This window comes from Corvus moneduloides, chromosome 6 (genome assembly GCF_009650955.1).
Source record: "Corvus moneduloides isolate bCorMon1 chromosome 6, bCorMon1.pri, whole genome shotgun sequence".
Lineage (NCBI taxonomy): Eukaryota > Metazoa > Chordata > Aves > Passeriformes > Corvidae > Corvus > Corvus moneduloides.
Window position 1 is genome coordinate 17,832,281 of NC_045481.1, and position 19,335 is coordinate 17,851,615.

The 19,335-nt window shown below is 40.1% G+C and overlaps 1 protein-coding gene across 4 annotated transcripts in view; it reads right to left on the reverse strand.

Moving 5' to 3' along the window:
- Positions 1 to 3,910: 3,910 nt before the first annotated feature.
- SPATA7 (spermatogenesis associated 7) overlaps positions 3,911 to 19,335 on the reverse strand; it is a 41,374-nt gene continuing 25,949 nt past the window's right edge. For 3 of the 4 annotated variants that reach the window (XM_032113263.1, XM_032113266.1, XM_032113264.1), the window contains exons 6-12: positions 13,017 to 13,483; positions 11,875 to 11,941; positions 11,355 to 11,425; positions 10,389 to 10,442; positions 8,562 to 8,639; positions 7,145 to 7,202; positions 3,911 to 6,787 (exon numbers count right to left, since the gene is read on the reverse strand). In XM_032113263.1, coding sequence (XP_031969154.1) covers positions 5,996 to 6,787; positions 7,145 to 7,202; positions 8,562 to 8,639; positions 10,389 to 10,442; positions 11,355 to 11,425; positions 11,875 to 11,941; positions 13,017 to 13,483 — 1,587 coding nt within the window. In that variant the 3' untranslated portion in view covers positions 3,911 to 5,995. The remainder of the gene's footprint in view (positions 6,788 to 7,144; positions 7,203 to 8,561; positions 8,640 to 10,388; positions 10,443 to 11,354; positions 11,426 to 11,874; positions 11,942 to 13,016; positions 13,484 to 19,335) is intronic. The other variant, XM_032113267.1, reaches the window with a different exon arrangement.

The window sequence follows — 19,335 nt, forward strand, 5'->3', positions numbered from 1 at the left end:
GCCTGTTTTCAGGTCAAAAGATCAGCCTTATCCCTCTGCACAGTGCTGATATTTAAATAATGAAAATAAGCAGAACTAAGGGCAATGGACATTCTGGAAATGCTGCACAAATACTACAGGTTGAATTTCCTGATACCTGGGAAGGTAACGTTGGCCACCAGCTGGCCTGTCCTACCACTCACCTGCCCCTCAGCTTTGTTACTGGAGCGTGCCTGAGGCTGCACCATGGGTGTTTTATGGCAGGGCTGTGCTCTCACCTGCCAGCTGCTTCCTCAGGTGAAGGGATGAACAAGGAGCTGGCTGGGGAGATGTGCCCAAGAATGCTTTGGGGAGATCTCATAGCACCATAAAGTGAACTGAACAGAGACTCTGAGATGTTCAAATAGTGAGGAAGAGCCATGGAGAAAACACATCCTATGGAAAGCCACAGCAAGGGCCTTTAAAGACTGATGTTTAGGCTGGAACTCCCTGTGTAAGGCTAAAAACTCTCAGGGTGGGAGGGGAGTAGCCATTATGCAAGCTTGTGTCTGGGGAGGGGAAAACCAAGATGAAAGCTTCACTACCTCCTCTTTCTGTTACAATCCACTGTTACTTTAGACAATTGTGCCCAGCTTTTGGGAAGCCTCATAGCCAGATTTCAAACCTGTGCTATCTGTGTCATCTCTGGTTTCACTTGTGTCAAACGTTGGGAAAAAGCACGGTGCTAAATGCCTCTGAGCTGAATTTCTGATTGGAGAGGCTATACCGCTCAGGTCCTGCAAGGAATTCTCAGGCTGACAGGAGAGCTGATGGCCTTTGATATGTTGCTTCACTTCTTTGGCATGTGAGCATGCTTATGAGTGAGAGAAATGGATACTGGGAAGAGCTGGGGTCATCTCATAGTTGTGTTACTCATCTGGAACCAGGCTCTGGCTGCTGTGAGATGTAAGGTATGCTGCAGCCCTCACACAGATACTGTAAGGGGAGTCCTACAGGCTCGCTGAATTTTTGGGGTAACTGCAGAGAGCTCTGCACCTCGTGCTACAGATCACGCTGCCTGTCCTCTACAAGAATGGGAAAGCACAGCTCTGCTGCCTGACAGGCTGAGGCTGTGTTCAAGTTTCTCAAGTTTCAGAGGCCTCCCTACTCCATTTATGTAGCCTTTCCTTGCCCTTCCCAAGGTCTGATTTCATTCCCCCAATGTGGTATGGCTGGAAGGACTTCAGGGGAACCTGTGTGTGCTGAAGCCTGTGATCTACAAGAGCAGCAAGGGCACAGCAGCAGCAGCCGCCTGTGTTGGTGCCCTGTGGGCATGTCTGGCATTCCTCCAGCTCAAAACGTGGTGTTGGGTTGAGGGCCCACACTTTTTGCAGGCCAGTGTCATGGTTTCAAAGATGAATGCAAGTGAAGTTTTGTGTGTTGTCACCTGGCTGTCAGGCACACCTCCCACCCTTTACTAGAATTAGCTTAGTGGGTGAGCTCAAAGGTACCATTAGGAGCCCAGCTGCTCTGGAGACTTTCTACAGAGAACAAGAAGTCCCATGCACAGCAGCCACTTCATCCTTAATTTTGGTACCCTTCACTTGAATTAACAATTCTTGTTGCTACTCATCAACTGCCTGACACCCTGGGGTCCTCCTAGGCTTTCTCTGAGGTGGCTGAAATGGAAATGAGCTTTGGGTGCTCCACAGCTCAGCTGATGATTCGTCATGCCAGTGGTAGCTGCCGATTCTTCTTTTCCCTTCCCAGTGATGCTTTATCCCTGTGACATGCTCAGCTTCCGCTGGCCCACGACCTGCTACAGGTTTTGAAACTGGATCCCTTGACTGGCTGTGACCCGTGCTGGGGCAATGGCTGGGGCAGATTAATTTACTGCTCACCTGTTTGCGTATCACTTGCTTTACGACTTGGAATAGAAACTGAATGTGGTTGTTTCTGAATGAAGCAGATTTCACTAAAGGAAACAGTAAGATTGCACTGCTCATATGTGGCGTGGTTGTTTTGGAGAGTGAGAAATGATTTTTGTTAAAACCACTGGTTGCTGTTCTGTTCCTTGTAATCTGTTTCCATACCAGGTGTCAGCTCTTGAGAACAGCAGGGTAAGTGCCTGGGAAGTGCCAGAGGAAAAAGGCTGATGGCTTTAGAGACATCACACAGCTGCAGTGCTCCGCACTTGCTTATCCATGTATGCTCCTGTCTTGGGTGGTCACAAATTATAGTGGGATACTGGACTTTCCCATAGCTTTCTGAAGTAGACCTTGAGTTCCAATTTTGTGGATTTTTTTCCTTTTGCATAAACTTTTAGGTCTCAAATACAAGCGCTATGATACAAAGCTGGAAAAATTGAGGGAGCTCCAAAATATGTTTGAAGGCCAATGTTAGTAAGTGGCACCTAAATCTCTACTCTGCACCTGTGTTCTACCCAACAATAGGTCTCACCTATGGAGAAGATGGTATCAGTAACAATTTCTTTTTTGCCAGTCCTTTCTTCCTATATTCTCTTTAACATTCATTTTCCATTGCTATTTCTCCTTACCCCAGGCTGTGGCCCAGAGCTGCTGCCTCTCCCAGGTGCTCAGACACAGGAACAGTAGCTGTGCACTAAAGGGCATTATTAGAATGTCTTGTTGGCTAGGCACTGTGCTGTCACCACAATGGAACAGCCTGCATTACAGGCTACAAATTAAACTCCTGGGCTTAATTTTTATTTATGCTGATGTTCTAGATCTCTTACTCATAATCCTTGCACAAATCATTGCTGAGGAAAAAAGTAGCCCTTTTTTCCCCACTGTCTGATGGAGCCATTTCTACTTGAATCATGAAATGCTGTCAGTTGAGCTGCATCATTCTTAAAACTTCTGTTGCATAGCTATAAAGGACATGAAAGTGTACAGAAATGCAGAGAAACAAGATCTTGAAGTCATTCTGCAGCTAAGCCTAAGTGAAAACTCTGTAGGGGCTCTGTAGACACTGGGTGGATCAAAGATAAAATGGCTTGATGGTTGTTGTTTTCTGGTCAGCCCTAAGAGCTGTAAGCACCTTTTTCTTTCATCCCATTAATCTTTACTTCAAATGACTGAAAGTCCCACTTCGCTTTGTAAATAAACAGAATCCTACCTTTGGAAAAAAGAGCAATGATGCCAAAACCGTAGCTTTAAAGATAAGAGGCTGTTTTGTTACAAAGTAACACTAGCAGGCTTTTGCCCATTTGAAGAAAACATTGATGTTATGATGTATTCTCATTGCCCACATGAATCTGGGCAGAAAAAAAGTCTTTATGTTGCAGATCACAGCCGCTGGCTGCTCCTAAGTTTGTTACATCAGAAGGACTCAGAACAGTAATGGTGTGTGACTGCCTTCTTCTGCTACTGCTTGTGCCAAGACTCAAGTCTAACACAAAGTAAAACGTGGTGAGATAAAAAAATCCAAACCCAACCAAAACCCTCAGAAACAAAACGCCAAAACTTGCAGTGTTGATTAATCTTATCAGTGATGTGCGTCAGGCTTGCATATCAAGGTCTTTAAACAACTTATGTTTTAAGCACCACCTTAAATGTGAATAGAAGAGAGAAAGTCTTAAGCCCAGGGCACCCTGAATTTGCTTTTGGACCTGCAGATAAACTGATCTTATACAGATAACATTTATCTAGAATGTTTTTTCCCCACTATCTGATAGGAGTGGCTGTACAATGAGAGAAATCAGTTCTGTGGACTAGATTGACTGCTCCAGTTGCTGGATACTGGGGTGTGTGATTCTCTGGTTCTTTACCACACATTTCACTGTGGATCCAATAAATGTTCACACTTACGGTTTAGGCAGACAGGTACTTTCTTTGTGAAAGGTCTGTTTTACTGAATTTACTTCCTCTTTTAAGTTGCATCTACCCAGAAAAAAATGTCACTGATGTTGAGACAGTTCATCAACAGGAAATATGGTCAAGGAGCTATTTTTATTTATTTTTGTGTTACTCGTATTACAGGAAATGAGTATGTCATTACTTGTGCCTTTCTGTGAGGTTCACTGCTGTGGTATTTTCTTACAGTATTTTTTCATTTACAGAATTTGAATGTGGAATTCTTATTAATCTTTGATCAGACTCATGTTGACAAGAAGCCAAAGTTTGCTGAGTGACGTTTGCTGATGTACAAGTCACAAGTGTAGAGACAGGTAGGGAAAAAACCCCCTAAATTCCCATTATTGACCAAGAATGGAGAAATTGGAGGGCCCCAAGAGTGGGTGAAGTCCTGTCTGAGGAGCAAAAAGGCTTTATACTTGGATACATCTAACCGTGCTCTTCAGCTTTCTAACCAGTCCCTCTGTGTCAGAATTCTTCATAAAGTACAAACAACAGTTTCCTAGGGCATCCCCTTCTGTTCAGCTCTCCGAGGTAAGGAATAGAAGAGGGAGTTTCCTTGGGGATGGGAGAAGACCTGTGATCACTTGTGATTGAGGACAAACCCTCTGCACTGTACTGACTCAGCCCTGTGGCCAGATCTTTTCAACAAGACAGGCTCTGATGGGGGGATGCAAAAGTCCTCACATTATCTCACCTGCTTTGCAGTGAGACAGAGCACTCATGCTGCAGGCCAGATGTACAAGGCAGCCAGCTGAGTGTGGCAGATGAAAGGCTGGTGCCCATCTGCCCAGCCACATGTACGTGCCTAACATGAACTCCGGTGCTGTCATTGTCAACAAGTGCAATTTATTATTGTGGAAAAGGCACCCAGGAAGGTGCCTTTTCCTTTCTTTGAGAATTATGTTCTGCACTGCAGTGCTGTGATTGTGCCAGGTATGTTGTTTTTCTCTGACTGGCTTCCTCTGGATGTTTTTTGACATTTCTTTTGTCCAAAGTTTATGCTTCACAAGTGAAGCAGTGGTCTGTATCTGTAGGAGCTACTTGAAGCTGCAGTGGGTCACCTGGCCGACAGAGTCACAGTCTTTGGTCAATGCTCACGAGGCACAGGGGAGGTGGGTGGTAGCAGCTGTTATGTATGAACTGGTACAACTTGGGCTTGTCCTTGGAGGAAGAAGGTTAAAAACTGATCCTAGGAGATATTAGGGGACAGGCTTTATCCAGTTCCTAAGACTTCTCCTAGTTCCTCACCTACAGCAGAACGGTATGACTTGCCAGTCTTTCCTCAGAACCTGCTGAGCTCATTCTGCAGTAACTGGAATGTCAGGCAATAGCTGTACTCTGATTAAACAATGAAATTGGGGTTGATTTTGTGCAATGCATGTCCTAACTTCAGTTTAAACTTTAACCAGAAAATACATCACCTCTTCTCCATTTGCTGTACAAGGTGCCTGATGTGTCTTCTACTAGATAGTCCTAGCCATCAAACAGTGAGCAACTCAATCCTTTTCCAAAACCAAAGCCTGATGCAGAATGCTATGCTGTGGTTGTCATCAGTACAAGAAATTGAACTTAGTGGTCTCACTCAGTTAAGAACTGAAAATAAAGTACTGCAGTCATTAATCAATGTAGAACTCTTAAATGTTAGTTTTGTTCTTGTGAAATAATTTGATTTTTCATTTGTGGGCTTCTGTGAGTGGCAACACAGTGGAACTGTTTGTCCGTTCCGGAAGAGGACATTTTTTGATGTTAAATTGATGCTAAGTTGTTTAATTCTTGCAGACTACAAAATCTCAGATCTTTATAGCAGGACCACAACTGCACTATCAATTAATTTATTTAAAACAATAAATATTGCATAATTTATTATGACATCTTTTAAAAATATAAAACTAATTTTAATATTCTCAAGTTTGTTTCAAGTTATACAATTATAGGCAAAATATACAAAATTCTTCTGATAACTGACCCATTATCCTTTAAGGTCTAATTTACACAGAGATTAATTAATGCCCAATTAATAGTATCCTGCTAGAGAGATCTTAGCAGTATTTAAACAGAAATAATTGAAAATAAACCGAACCATTTACTACTAGTTGACAAATGGCAGTTCACCACAGAAGGAGCTCTATCCCTGTGTAACAGGTAAGTTTTGGTTACTATTATGAATAGTTACGTGAAATGTGAAGGGTGTCTGCAAAGTTTTCTTTCAGTTCATCAAGTTCCTTATTGACTTCCAAATCACTGTCACAAGCAATCAAGTTTGAAGCTGCCTCACATGTGGGTAAAGTGTCTGGGTGTTCTTCAAATTCCACACCACAGAAATCAGACTCTGTCCCAGCATCCATCATTTCTGTGGTATCTTCTGAAAAGTCCTCCCTGCTCTGTGTCTCCCTTGACCTTTCGCTGAATGACAGTGATTCATATTTGTTTGGTTCCTGTAATGACAAGTTGATGCTCTCAAGGAATTCTTCACTTTTTGTAGCTTTCCTCAGCCTGTGACCTTTACTGGTAAACTCGAGCTCTTCTATCGTATCAGACTCCTGCAGATCCAGTGACTCTGAGGCTTCCCGGCTTGCCTGGATCAGCTCTGTCTCGCTGTCCAGGCCTTCATGGATCAGCTCTGTGTCACTGTCCCGGCCTTCATGGATCAGCTCTGTGTCGCTGTCCCGGTCTTCATGGATTAGCTCTGTGTCGCTGTCCCGGCCTTCATGGATTAGCTCTGTGTCACTGTCCCGGTCTTCATGGATTAGCTCTGTGTTACTGTCCCGGTCTTCATGGATTAGCTCTGTGTCGCTGTCCTGGCCTTCATGGATTAGCTCTGTGTCGCTGTCCCGGCCTTCATGGATTAGCTCTGTGTCGCTGTCCCGGTCTTCATGGATTAGCTCTGTGTCGCTGTCCTGGCTGCAGCCGAGGTCTGATTTCAGTGCATCCAACATCTGGCGCATTTTGCCCTAAGGGGTGAAGGAAGAAAGGGGTGACACTTCTCCAGCCCCATGGCACCTGAGCATTGCTCAGACTCAGGGCTTGACTGACAGTAGGAAAAGGACGCTGCTTGCAATCAAGTGACTAAATTAAACACTGAGTATCACCAAACTGAATTGACTGTTGTCCATTTGCTGTCACTGTACCGGTGACTCCTGATCTGCCACAATCCATGAGACTGCAAATCTCATTTATGGAGAGAGAGGCTCCCCACTAAGTATTCTGGTTACCTTTACCCTCAAATATTCAGTGCATTTGCCCTGCTCTTTGGAAACATCACCTAAATCATATGCAGAGAGAGAGACAATTATAAGGGCAGCACACACCTCATCCAAGCGGTTCTTATTTTCTTCTATATAGCACTCAAACAGTTGATCCAGAACCCTACAAATAAAAAACCAAATTATTTCACAGGAGAAAACCCAACTTTTACCAGAGCTACATAAAGCAATGACTGTAGTTTTTAATTTTAATTTCTTAGCTGAATGGCACCTCTAAGACTGTTTCAGCTACACCATAACAAAGAGGGCTACCTGTAGTCAGCAACCCACTGGACACGTGCTCAGCAGGCAGACCTGGCTTTGGGCAGCACATGGCAACCATGGGGTGACTTGTAGCACAACTATGTGTGTGTTTGTTCTGTTGGGCCTATATGCTGGGAGAAATCAACAATTCAGAGGTGATTCTACTGGCATGCTGAAGTATGCAAAATCTCTTGGATGCACCATAGTGGCTGCTATACACAAGAATAAAGAGAAGGAATAAAATCCAGCTTCAGTAAAAAAAAAATCCAGGGAAAAGTCCTCAGTCCTAAGAGCTCTCTTCCATTGCTTAGGCAGAATGAGAAAAAAAATTCTGCAGAGAATATGTTCTGTGACAACTGAAGTACACAGTCACTGGAACAGTGAAAAGTCAAGTGAATTTAACCTATCTTACATGAAAAATTATTAAAAAAAAGTGCAAGAAGGGTTCTAATGGAAGACAACATTACTGTAAAAAAGAGCCAGAAGGAGACCGCTCTCAAAATTTTTAAAGTTTTTTTTACTTGGTGTACTTAGTATTCTCATTGACAGCCTTGACATAAGAAGAAAAAAATAAGAGGGCACAGAATTGGAAAAACAGCTAGAAATATTATCAACACAAGCAAGATCAGAATATTAAGAAATTAGACTGTCTTGAATGGGAAATTACAAAAATGGGTAAAGAGTCTGTATATATATAGAAATACTGCAAGTTTTTTTGCATAAATTGAGAGTTCTTTATTAGAAAGAACCAGTATGGTGTTGGAAAAAAGAAACCTGATTTAGCAGCTGGTGAACCTTTATCTGAAAGAGGATGTAATCCTGGCAACCTATGCTGAAGACTGAATTCATACTGGAAGAAGGACAGAAAGGAGATGAAGGACCTGTTGTGTGAAAGATTAGTAACTCGGTTTATTTAGCAAAACAGATGTGGCAGAGTAAAATGAGTTCTTCTTTAGCATTATTCCATCTAGGGTTCCAGGTCAGTTTCTAACAGAAGCTTTTATCTCATGGTACACAGCAGCAGATCAAAGTAAATGACCCACAGGTATGTCCTAGTTCCCCTTTCTTCCATAAGCAAAAAAGAGGAGGAAACAAAACAAAAGCAAGGGCTGTGTATACGTGTATATAAAGAAATTATTACTAATCACTGCTTCCCTTTCTTATGGAGTCCAGGGGTTTCTGACATAGCACTATAAAATTGAAAACAACTGTAACCTACCTGTTAGAAAATAACCCAAGTCGAAGAATTTCATTTGTTACATCTTCAATGAAAGTTAAATATAAAAGCTCCTCTTCTCTGCAGGGAGAACAGAAACCCCAATGTTAAATGCTTTACCATAGAAACATATATGACACACTGTAGTAGGTCTAATCACCTTCATGGGAACAGCCATTAAGATTTTATAGTTCTTGTATCAGTGGTTATTTTTCATAACGGGTAAGTCTAGCAGGACAAACTAAGACTTTCATTCAATCTAGATAATAATAAAAGACGGCAAAATGTGAGACTGTTATAAAGGTGGTCATGGTACTTTGTCTTTATGCTAACTTTCTGTTGTGGTATAAATTAGCACAGAGATCCCAAATGAATCTTGGAGCATGTTCAGAACCTGCTTTGCACTCAAAGGAGAAAGGGGAGTTAACTGGGAAGAAAGTGTACAATTGCAGTTTGATGCTCTGGGTAGAGGCTTCCAAAGGAGCTTCTAGAGAATCTGACTGCAGCTGAAAATTGCTAGTCCTAAATGGAACCTGAGAAGAGTTTAACTGCTTATTTGGCAGCATCCACTCATTTCAACACATCTATCTCCTTGATGTACAAAATCTTGTTAGTGTGAGACGTCACTTTCACCTCTTATCTCTACTTTAATACCTCTAAAAGAGTTGTTGATGCTAAATACTCTAAATCGGACACTCTCCAAAAGTCTGGAGTTCTCCTTGAAAGACAACAATAGAGAAAACCCCAAAATATTTCAGTCCTGTTTTTCTTTCATAGTGATGCCTTTTCCTGGTCTTAAAATCAAGAGTCAAACACGGTTAGAAGGGGAAAAGGAATTTTACCTTGGTATTTATTTTAAGGATCCTTTGGTGCACATGTCCAGGTCACGCGCATTGAAATGCACCCCGCCGAAATGCCCACCCCAAAGATCGGGTATAACATTATAGGTTTTACTAATTAGCATATCTATCAAAGATTCCCCAATGAGAGGCTCAAGTGAGCCCCCCTCCCCAAGGAGCCTTCCCCTGGATGGCTCTATCTTAGTTTATAGAATGTGTTCTGGAGGGGACCTTGGGGTCTGGGGCACACTGATCCCTAGCTACGAAGCTTCTAAAATGTTTAGTCTCTCAGCTTGACAAACAAATCCAGGAATGTAGGCAAAAAGCACAGAGAATACAGAAGTTGTAAAAAAGGTATAACAGGGGTATAAAAGACAAAAAAATCTTCATGGCATCAATAGCATCTTTTTAAGTCTTCCAAAGCATCCATTCAAATTCTATTGAGTCATTCTCCAGTCTTAATAAACAGAAAATAAAAAATGGAATACAACTTGCATGACTTTCATTACATGAAATTTGTTACCGTGCGTAAAGATTGTAATTTTGGTTTCTTCTACAGTCAAGGAAGTTATCTACAGCTGGTATTTGAGACCTCTATTATAAGCCCTAAGCTGGGGAAAGACAAGCCTGTCCTAAAGCACAAAGAATTGAATGACTTTCCCAAGGCCACTTGATGAAGCGTTAGTAATGTTTCTGATTATAACTCAAAACTCTTCTAATTATCATCAAATTTCAGTGCAGAAATGTGGTAAGAATGCCCTTCAGTTTGGTGTTTCATTTGCCAATATTTGATTCAGAGATTACAGACCTAAAAAGAAATGGAAACAAACTATAGGCACTGTACAATCTTCTGAAGTTATAATGAATTTTCTTCATTTTTAGATTCACATAAAACTTTTTAAGTATTGTATGTTTCACGTTCATCAGTTTTGAGGAAAGCTTTCTAATTTGATGTTGTAAATGAGTAGAAAAATGGTTTAAGCATACTTACTCGGCCTCAGCAGTCCTCCTTGGTGAACACTTCTGAGGATGCCGTGATGTCTCTCTAATCAGAAAATCAGAGGGCAAGAAAAAGAACAACATTCTAAACCCCTTTTATACTACCTGGCATGTAATTTTCTTCTGGAGCCACAGTGTGCCATTATACCATTCCTTTTGCGAAAAAGGCCATCATAACACCCCTGAACCCTGCTCCAGCAGCAAAATCCCCTGCTTGCACTGAAACCTGAAAGACTATGGTTCAAGAACATTACACCACCTCACTTGACACAGTGCTCAGAAGACCTTGGTGCTACTTAGGTGCTATTCAATCTCTGCTATCCATTAGAGTGCTTTTTCAACTCGGAGTACGTTTTTCTCCTCAGATAAAAATGCCTTTGTATGAAAAGGCCAGAGAGCAAATCAGCGACTCATGCATGACACTTAGGTCAGCAATGAGGAGAATCAGCTCGGAGCCTGTGGGTTCTGGCCTGATTTCCAACACTGCTCTTGTATTGTAGCAATCTCAGTATTAAGTTTTCAGAAAAAGATGTGGGAAATACTCCTGGTTTACAATTCTCACATACCACAGATTCGAAAGGCTGGATGCCTGGAGACACTAAGGGGAAGTACTGATTGGAATACCAATGCACTGTTTAGTTAGAGTACTATATAGTCTGTGAGCCCCGATGTACAGAACTAACAACGGTAATAATGCATCATCGCTCTCATTTCTGACAAAAATACTGATATATTTCAGAGCTCTCTTTTCTTAATTGGCTTCCCAGTGGAACTTATCACAAGCAAATAATGAATTTTGAAGTTGGGAAAGGCCATTGATGTGAAAAACCCAACCTAACATAAGTCCTGTGAGAAGAGACTTAAAAAGAGAAATGGCAGGGAAGACTTATGGCCTAAGGACCAGCTGTATAGAAAGAATGGGCATTTCAAATATTTCCTCCTGCTGTAAATCAGTCACCTTAGGATGGAGTATTGACAACCATCTATTCCTCTCTCAGGCTCATCCAGAGTATATCTTTTAGCTTCAGCCTACAATACAGAGATAAAAATCTTTATTATCAGTGCAAATACACATAAAATTTTTCCATTAAAATTAATCTATTAACTCTCTGTGATTAAGCCCTAGAAATTTTATGTCTTTTCTGAGAACTCTGGGTAAACAGACAAAAGGGACACCTTCTTCTGCTGAAAAGTCATGTACCAATTATCTGTGGCCTCAGAAGATATTTGATAGTGCACTTACAGAAAAAAAACAAAAAAAAATTAAAGAGATCTCTTTATGTACCTCAGAATTTTTTATTTATTGTTTTCACTCGTGTTCTGAAACTCTCTCCTCTTTGGAATGAATTCATGTCATGGCAATAGAGAAAAGAAAACCTAAATCAGCTGTTCACTGCTGTGGCAGTGATGAAATGTATTACCCCACCATGATGGCAATGGGTGTGGGAAGAGTACCCACTGGTAGATAATATTATTACCTTTGATGGGATCTTCTGGTGTTCACACATAACTTTTCTCACATACACTTTGTCTGCAGATGGAAAGCTACAAAATTTAGAGAAGTATTAGTTTTCCAAGTAGACTACTTTCAATATATGCAGGATGAGAAAACCAGTTCCACTGTGGAAATTTCTCATCGGTCTGAACAGAACATAGTACCGAACAGTTCAGAAAATTTCTGCCAGAGTTAGGTTCATATAATATCACTAAGTTATAGTTTGTTTTGAAGGATGACCCTAGTCATAAACAGGTGATCCAAATTAATTACTTAGCTGCATATTAACAGGGGATAACTAAATTATCCAAAATAATTGTTCAGAATTAAGAACAGAGATGATCCTAAAATTAAAAGTGCACCAGGAAAACAGATGACCCACAGCCAGAAAGTCAACAGTTGCAATACAGAGCCAAAGCTATCATAATTCTAGTCTTAGGAAATTCCCAATTTGTCCTATGAAAAAACTGGAGTTGGACATGCAGGCATGGAGGACACAAAAGGGAAAAGATTTCTCTTTACAAGGTAGTATCACTAAAAACAAAACTAAATCAGAATTGTTCAATTTGCTGAGAAGTTCTATGCAAGAGAAGGACCCTAATTTTGTTTAAAATATTTTATACGGGGTATATCTGAAGGTATTTAAATTCAAGTGATAAAAAACCAAGGAAAAGCTGCATTTAAGAGTTAAAAACGGATCTTTGCATGATGTATTCATTAACAAACTGGAAAGTATCAGACTCCAGGGGCAACAGTGGGGAACTACTTGCATGCTCTTACTGGTTAATTCTTTAAGAGATGGAACTATACACCAGAGATAGCATACGGAAGACAGAGGGAATGATTATCACCAGCAGATGTGAGATTCCACAGTTTGAATTTAGCGGCACTTCAATCTGTATAGAGTAAACTAGTTGTTCCAGAAAGAGGACAGTAAAATACTCCAGTGAAAAAAAGGAAAATCACATTCTGTTCTAGCTTTTGCTAAGGCCTATCTAGAATAACTTCAGAATAATTACTCTGGTTTTATACAACTGTAATGAGAGCAAAACATGTTGCTTTTATGAAGATACTGTTAGGATAACTAAATTCCAGAGTTACAAAATAAAGTTTCAATCTCTGTACCTGATCATATCAGTCTGTGTTTGAGCTTCCACACGCTGCTTGCGGCGATTTTTCTTCTTCCTTCGAGCAGGAGTGTAATACCTGTATTCTGTCAGGAGAGATTTAGCATTTGATATTAAGGTGCGTGGAGTAAAAGGTTTTCGGCTCTTGGTAAAGTATTCAGAGTGCCTCTCTAAAAGATCCCCGCTGCTCACTTTGGGGTTGTTTCCTTGACACCTCTGGGAACAACCAATGCTCACAAAATTATCAATGGAGTGACTGCATGAAAGTCCAGAGTGTTTACTTGGTGGCCTTGACGTACAGACACATGAGTGAGATGCCCTGGATGTATTCCGAGAACACTTTCTGGCATGTTTAACTGGACTGGAGCGAACCGAGCCATGCTGGCCAAAAGGAGACGGTGCTCTTGATAGGTACTGTGCTTGCCCAGCACAGGGGAAGAGATTGTCTTCTACTTCCAAGAAACTCTAGAAAAAAATAAAACAAATTTGATTGCTTTGCAAATTACCTACTTTGCTCATGATGGTACTCCCAGCTACTACTGTTACCAACTTGGAGGTATTTTCTATGTAAAAACTTTCAATTTTTATAAGATCAAACTGGTTTCACAGCAGCCTCAGTGCTAACAGATTTTAAAATCTAGTCACAGGAAATAAGAGAGTAATAAGCAAATGGTTTGCTTCGGTAGCAAAACATTGGTACTCTGTTACAGAATTTTTATGGCTACATCAAACCAACAGTTTATAATCAATACATTTTTAGAAGTCAAGGAATCATTGCACTGAGGCAAATTATTTTACCTGGATATGCTCTGTTCATACCACCTGGGCAAGCGAAGGATTAGCCATAATTATCCCATGCTTAAAAATTCAACATTATTCCTGAATTGTATTATGACACTGTGGCAAAGGCATGTAAGACAAAAACACAACTAAATCTAAGTGACATCTTAAGGTGGGGTTTTTGGTTGGTTTGGCCATTTGTTTGTTTGTTTTGTTAAATTTGAAAGAACAATTAAATAGAAATTTTATTTCCGTCATAGAGAGAACCTTGAAAAATTTGCAATTTCAAAGCATTAATACCTGGACAGAGTATGCACACTAGTAAATGTGCTTTACAATGTGTTTTAAACACCTTACGAAAACAGTTGTTTTATGTGCTTTTCCTACCTAGGATACAGCCACCTACCAAATATTCTGTCAGTCAGTGAAAATTATGTATGACATTTTACCATCTCCAAGGGCAGGAATAATGCAGAACTGGAAGATTAAACCAAAAGCCTATCAGCAAACAAAATTTTGTATAAACCAACTTATTTCATCCACACATATAACTGTGAAATTCAAGTTCTCTTACACACAACTGCATGATGGAGAAGACACGACTCCCATTGTGTGTACTCAAACTATCTAGCACCACAACACTCAGAGACAATGCTTACAGTGCAACAGTGAGGGAGACAAGCTGAGGATAGTGTTATTCTGGAAAGTCTCACTGCTGTACCACACAATCAGCAGGGCAAAATAACAGCTAAAATATAACAAGTGAGAAAACCCAATTCAAAACCAACAGCTAACTTTCTAAAATTATTATCATACTTTCCTAACACTGGGGCAGTTCATATAGGTCCACATCATCAGCAACAAAGTGCTGTAGGATTTAAGAAAATGTATACAAGTAGAGGTGTTTCCTAAGAAGAAAATTCAATTTCTAAGGCTATCTTCAGTTTTTAACAAACTTGAAGTTTAGTTCAGATAGGCTAACACAGAAATTAACTTGTTCATGTACCTCCACCACCTGAACAAAGAACAGGAAGATAAGGAGACACCAGTACAGACCACAAGCTCTGCAGTGACAAAAGGAAGAAAAGGAAGGTGATTTCCATATGTGTTTCATTCATCTCTATTATAATTCTATCACACAAGTAAAAATGTGAGCAGAAGCATTACATTACTGAAGTTACTGAAGGAACATCTGCCCTATGGGAAGCCTGAGAAAGAGTGGATCCAGTATAGTATGACTTCATACATATGCTGTGACATGCATTTATTTATAACATACAACCATAATGCCAGTTGAGAAGATTCACAGATTCACCAAGTAGCTTATCCTGATCTCACAATTAATCTATGTGCAAACTACTTTGAGAGACTAACTCTGAAACACAGATCCAGTGCATTTCCAGTGGTGCTTCATTGCCTGAGCACAATATAAACCTGGAGAAAATCCTCAAGAATATCTCACTTTCTGAAAATAATCAGCTGATTAAGATATGGATTGAAGGCTGGATGTGTGATTTTCCCCACCACGAAGTGACAATGGACTAAATGCCAACAGAAGTCACAAAAACAACTGTAAAATAAAGTGCCTGTGGGGATTTTGCAAGATAACCAATATTTGTCCTGAGACTTCTGAGATTTCCCACTGGGGGGTGTAAAGAGAGAAAAAAAAAAACAATGACCAAAATCGGAAATCTTTATACATTTATTGAAAATTCATGACATTGTAACCTACTAATAGATAGTATACCTTGTAATTATACACAGATTTTCTATTAGACCACTCAACCCTAATAAAGGTGTTTTTAAAAATTCTGAGCAATAGACTCTTAGCGTATAAATGCTGCGTTTTCTCGTAACACTGCTACTGTTATTGCTTAGAATCGATACAATTTCATTTTTTTCCTTTCAAACACAGTATTTTAAATTAAAGCTCAATTATGATGAATATACATTTTGTAGTATGCAGTAAATGCTATTTAGAGGAATATTAAAAACGCAGCTATTTTACCATGAAAATTAAGTCACAGATCACACTGCTGTCATACCATGTATTTCCTTCAACAACAATTTTCTCTCACATCAGTAAGACCTATCTACACTATTCTGGTACCCCAAAATAACCAGAGTTGCTGGTGCCTAATACAAAGAGGTATTTTTCAGTTAGCTGAGGCAAAATAAGCTCTTCTTGATGGTGTCTCACATGAGTCAACTTTATTTTACTACTACAGCATAATTAACTGCTGAACTGATAACATGCAGTCACAAAGCCAAACAAATGCCTGTGTTAGCAAGCAGTATAATGAGGCTTACCAGTGTGATTGTTTGCATATAAAGTAGTTGCAGTGGTAGCTCAGCACTACAGAAAACTGATAAGACTAGAAAGTTTCAGAATCCACCTATACAGATGTTTTGAAAAGCTAATTCCATACCCTTCAGTCTATATTATAAGCAGCTTAATTCTTGTAAACACTTTACTCTCAGTGACTAAATCAGTTCATTGAACTGCAGTATAAATCAGATTGTAGAAGCATTTGTGAGCATATCATGACTGGTTCCCTGCATTATGCAAAATAATTAAGAAAAGATATGAAGTTACATTAGCCAATTATTTATCTACACTTCATGAAAGTGACATGTTCTGCTCCTCAGAAGCAGCTGAGTTGATCCTAAAACAAGACAAAGGCACAAGGTTGATATGGCAGTATCCTAAGTTCAAGCACTCTTTATATATGAGGAAGCTTAGGGCAGTTCTTCTCTTCTCCTTCTCAAATATTTCGTAAGTAGAACAGACCAAGTAGCTCTCTGGTGACTAGAGAGAACTGCAACCCTAAGCTGCATCTGTGTCAGCTGTGAGATGTACTCATTCAAGTGCTGAGAAAAGAATGTCTTTCAAAGCCCTTATCCTGAGGCAAAACTTTACTACTCAAACAGGAAAGAATTACAGCCACCAAGTAGATGAAGAAACAGTATCATGAACAAGGAACTATGTTGGACACTTCAAAAAGATTTTAAGGAGTGTCAGAGAATGCAGTTTGTCTGCAATTTGTCACTTGTGAACTTCCAGAAAATTATCTGTACACCTGCATTGCAAGGAAACTGTAAGCAAGTATGCTCACATTCTTCTCTAGTCTGTTATCTGTAAAATCATCAGATTTTTAAGTAGGAAACACACAAAAAACCAGAAAAAAACATGCCTACAAATATACAACAGCACACATTAAAATAGATTTAAAATGTATTTATTTCTATTCTTCAAATAAAATTTTAAAAATTCCATGGTAGTATCTCAGCTTTAGATATTACAACTATCAAGAACTATGATGTAATTTGAAGTAAAAAATCTGGACTTGCATCTTGCTTACCAATATATGTTCCTATTCTGTTGATTCAACCAAGTATAATCTGTTTTGAAAGATACAAATCTACTCAATGATAGATTTCAGCAACCCCCTTAAAAAGTTTCATAAAGTATGTATTTATGCTTCAATTTTATTAGTCACAAAACTGGGGTAAACTGAATAGTACTTTGCAGCAAGCTTGTAGAAAGAGGACCTCTGAATTTTCATGGACTATGGAAAAGAAAATTCAGTAAAAACACATCAAAGCATACTGCTGTCATCTGACGGGCAAAAGTAGTAACACAGAGAAAGAATCCAGATTTCTCTGTAAGCTACTTTCTACGAGAAGTTTAGTTTTCCAGCTCGAAAGCCACGAAAGTATCAGCTGCCCTATAAAAACCAAACTTTGAAAAGAAAGGTTGCTAAATACCTTTTCACATAAAAGGTCCAAGGCAGCTCTCACTGGGGTCACTGAAGTTACAGTAAGATTAATTTAATCTTGAAATTAACTTGTTCTTGTATGAAAAGGTCTTCCAATAGAATAGTTCATCTACCATCAGAAAATGAGATCAAAGAGATGCTTTATGAACTGCACTGTCAGGATACAGGAGCTGCCATTTTGCAATAAATGCATATGATTCTTTTAACTTGAGACGGCCACTTAAATATTGCTCTAAGTCAGCTGAGCGCCTGCCCTCTCTGTCTGGACAGACCAAAGGTCTTCTATAGGAAGTGACAAGCTGCCATTAGAGAAAATTCATACAAATATGTGAACAAATCGGACCCTCTATGAATATATTAAGTTTCTATACATCACTATTTTTCAAAATTATGTTCCTGTTACACTCTTTCATTTTGTGCATGTGTGTGTGTGGGTATCAATTCTATAATGTGGTAGGTTCCAACTTTCCTTGAATACTGTGATGTTATTAATAAGGGGTATTACTGAATGTGCATTAATTCAAACTGAAGCAGCCGGGATGGGGTCTGTGGCTCAGACCCAGGAAGCCGTGACAGCTCCAGAGGGAGCGTCCCGCAAGGAACAGTCCCCCAGAGGTCTGCGGCGACCCCTCGGCCGCCGGGGTGCCTTTGCAGGGGGTGCCTGTCTCAGCAGGCTGTCAGCTCTTCAGTGATTCAGCAAGAGTGATTTCAGCTCTTGTGCTGCGAGGCAACCCCCAGGCCGGAGCAGGAGGAGACAGACGAGAGGCCCGTACAGCAGTTCCACATGGGGCAGCTTTATTAGCCTGCATCCCGCGAAGGGGAGGCCAGGAACGAGCTCTCTGATCCCACAGGGGCAGAGGGCTAGATCTTAGAGGGATACAGGGGTGGGTGTGAGGGGGTAAAAGCCGGTAGGTTACAAACGATCTGTAGAGGTCTCCAAGAGGATCATGGGTCTGTGTCGTCTCTCGCCGTAACTGAAAGGTGGCTGCCTTTTCCAGAGGGATTCTGCTGGGAAGTTGTGCAATCTCCCTATTTAAGCAGGCCTCCCTCAAGGGTAGAGGCTGGGCATACCCTACATCAAACAACCAGCACAGCAGGTGATTGTCACTATGAAGCCTGAAAGGAAATCATAACATTCCTAATGAAAACAACTTTCTTTGACGCTCAGAAGATTCTTCTGCTTTGTTTAGTCACTGACATCTCCCATTATGACAGAACTAATTTAAGCACAATACATGTTCAGACTGGTGGTATTGTAAGAGTATAATAAATCTTTAAATATAAACCATTTGAGTAGGCATTTCAAACAGCCACACGTGTGTTGCACACAAAATTAACAAGAGACTAGAACCAGTTAATGGTGTTTTCCAATCTATATTTCATATGCACAAGCAGATGGCCATAACTTTCATTCTTCAGAAAAAAAAGTATCTCAAAAAACAGGCTGAAAGGGATCTTGAAATGTCAAGGCAACAGCATACTTCAAATTACTAGAAGAGAAATTTAACCTCCTATGAAGCAGCCTTCCAGACTTTTGGCATGCATTAATTTATTTTAAAAATTCATTAGCAGCCAGAAATGCCTATAATAGGATTACTTGAACATGAGATATGAAATACCAAGTGCTGTTCAAATCAGAGATCTTAGTCATGGCCAGCTCAATTCAGGTAGAATTTCAGAAAATCTTATTTTGAAAAACGAAGGAAAAAAGCCACAGTCTGTTATAATGCATCCTTCCATTTTAAAGCTGGGAGTTCA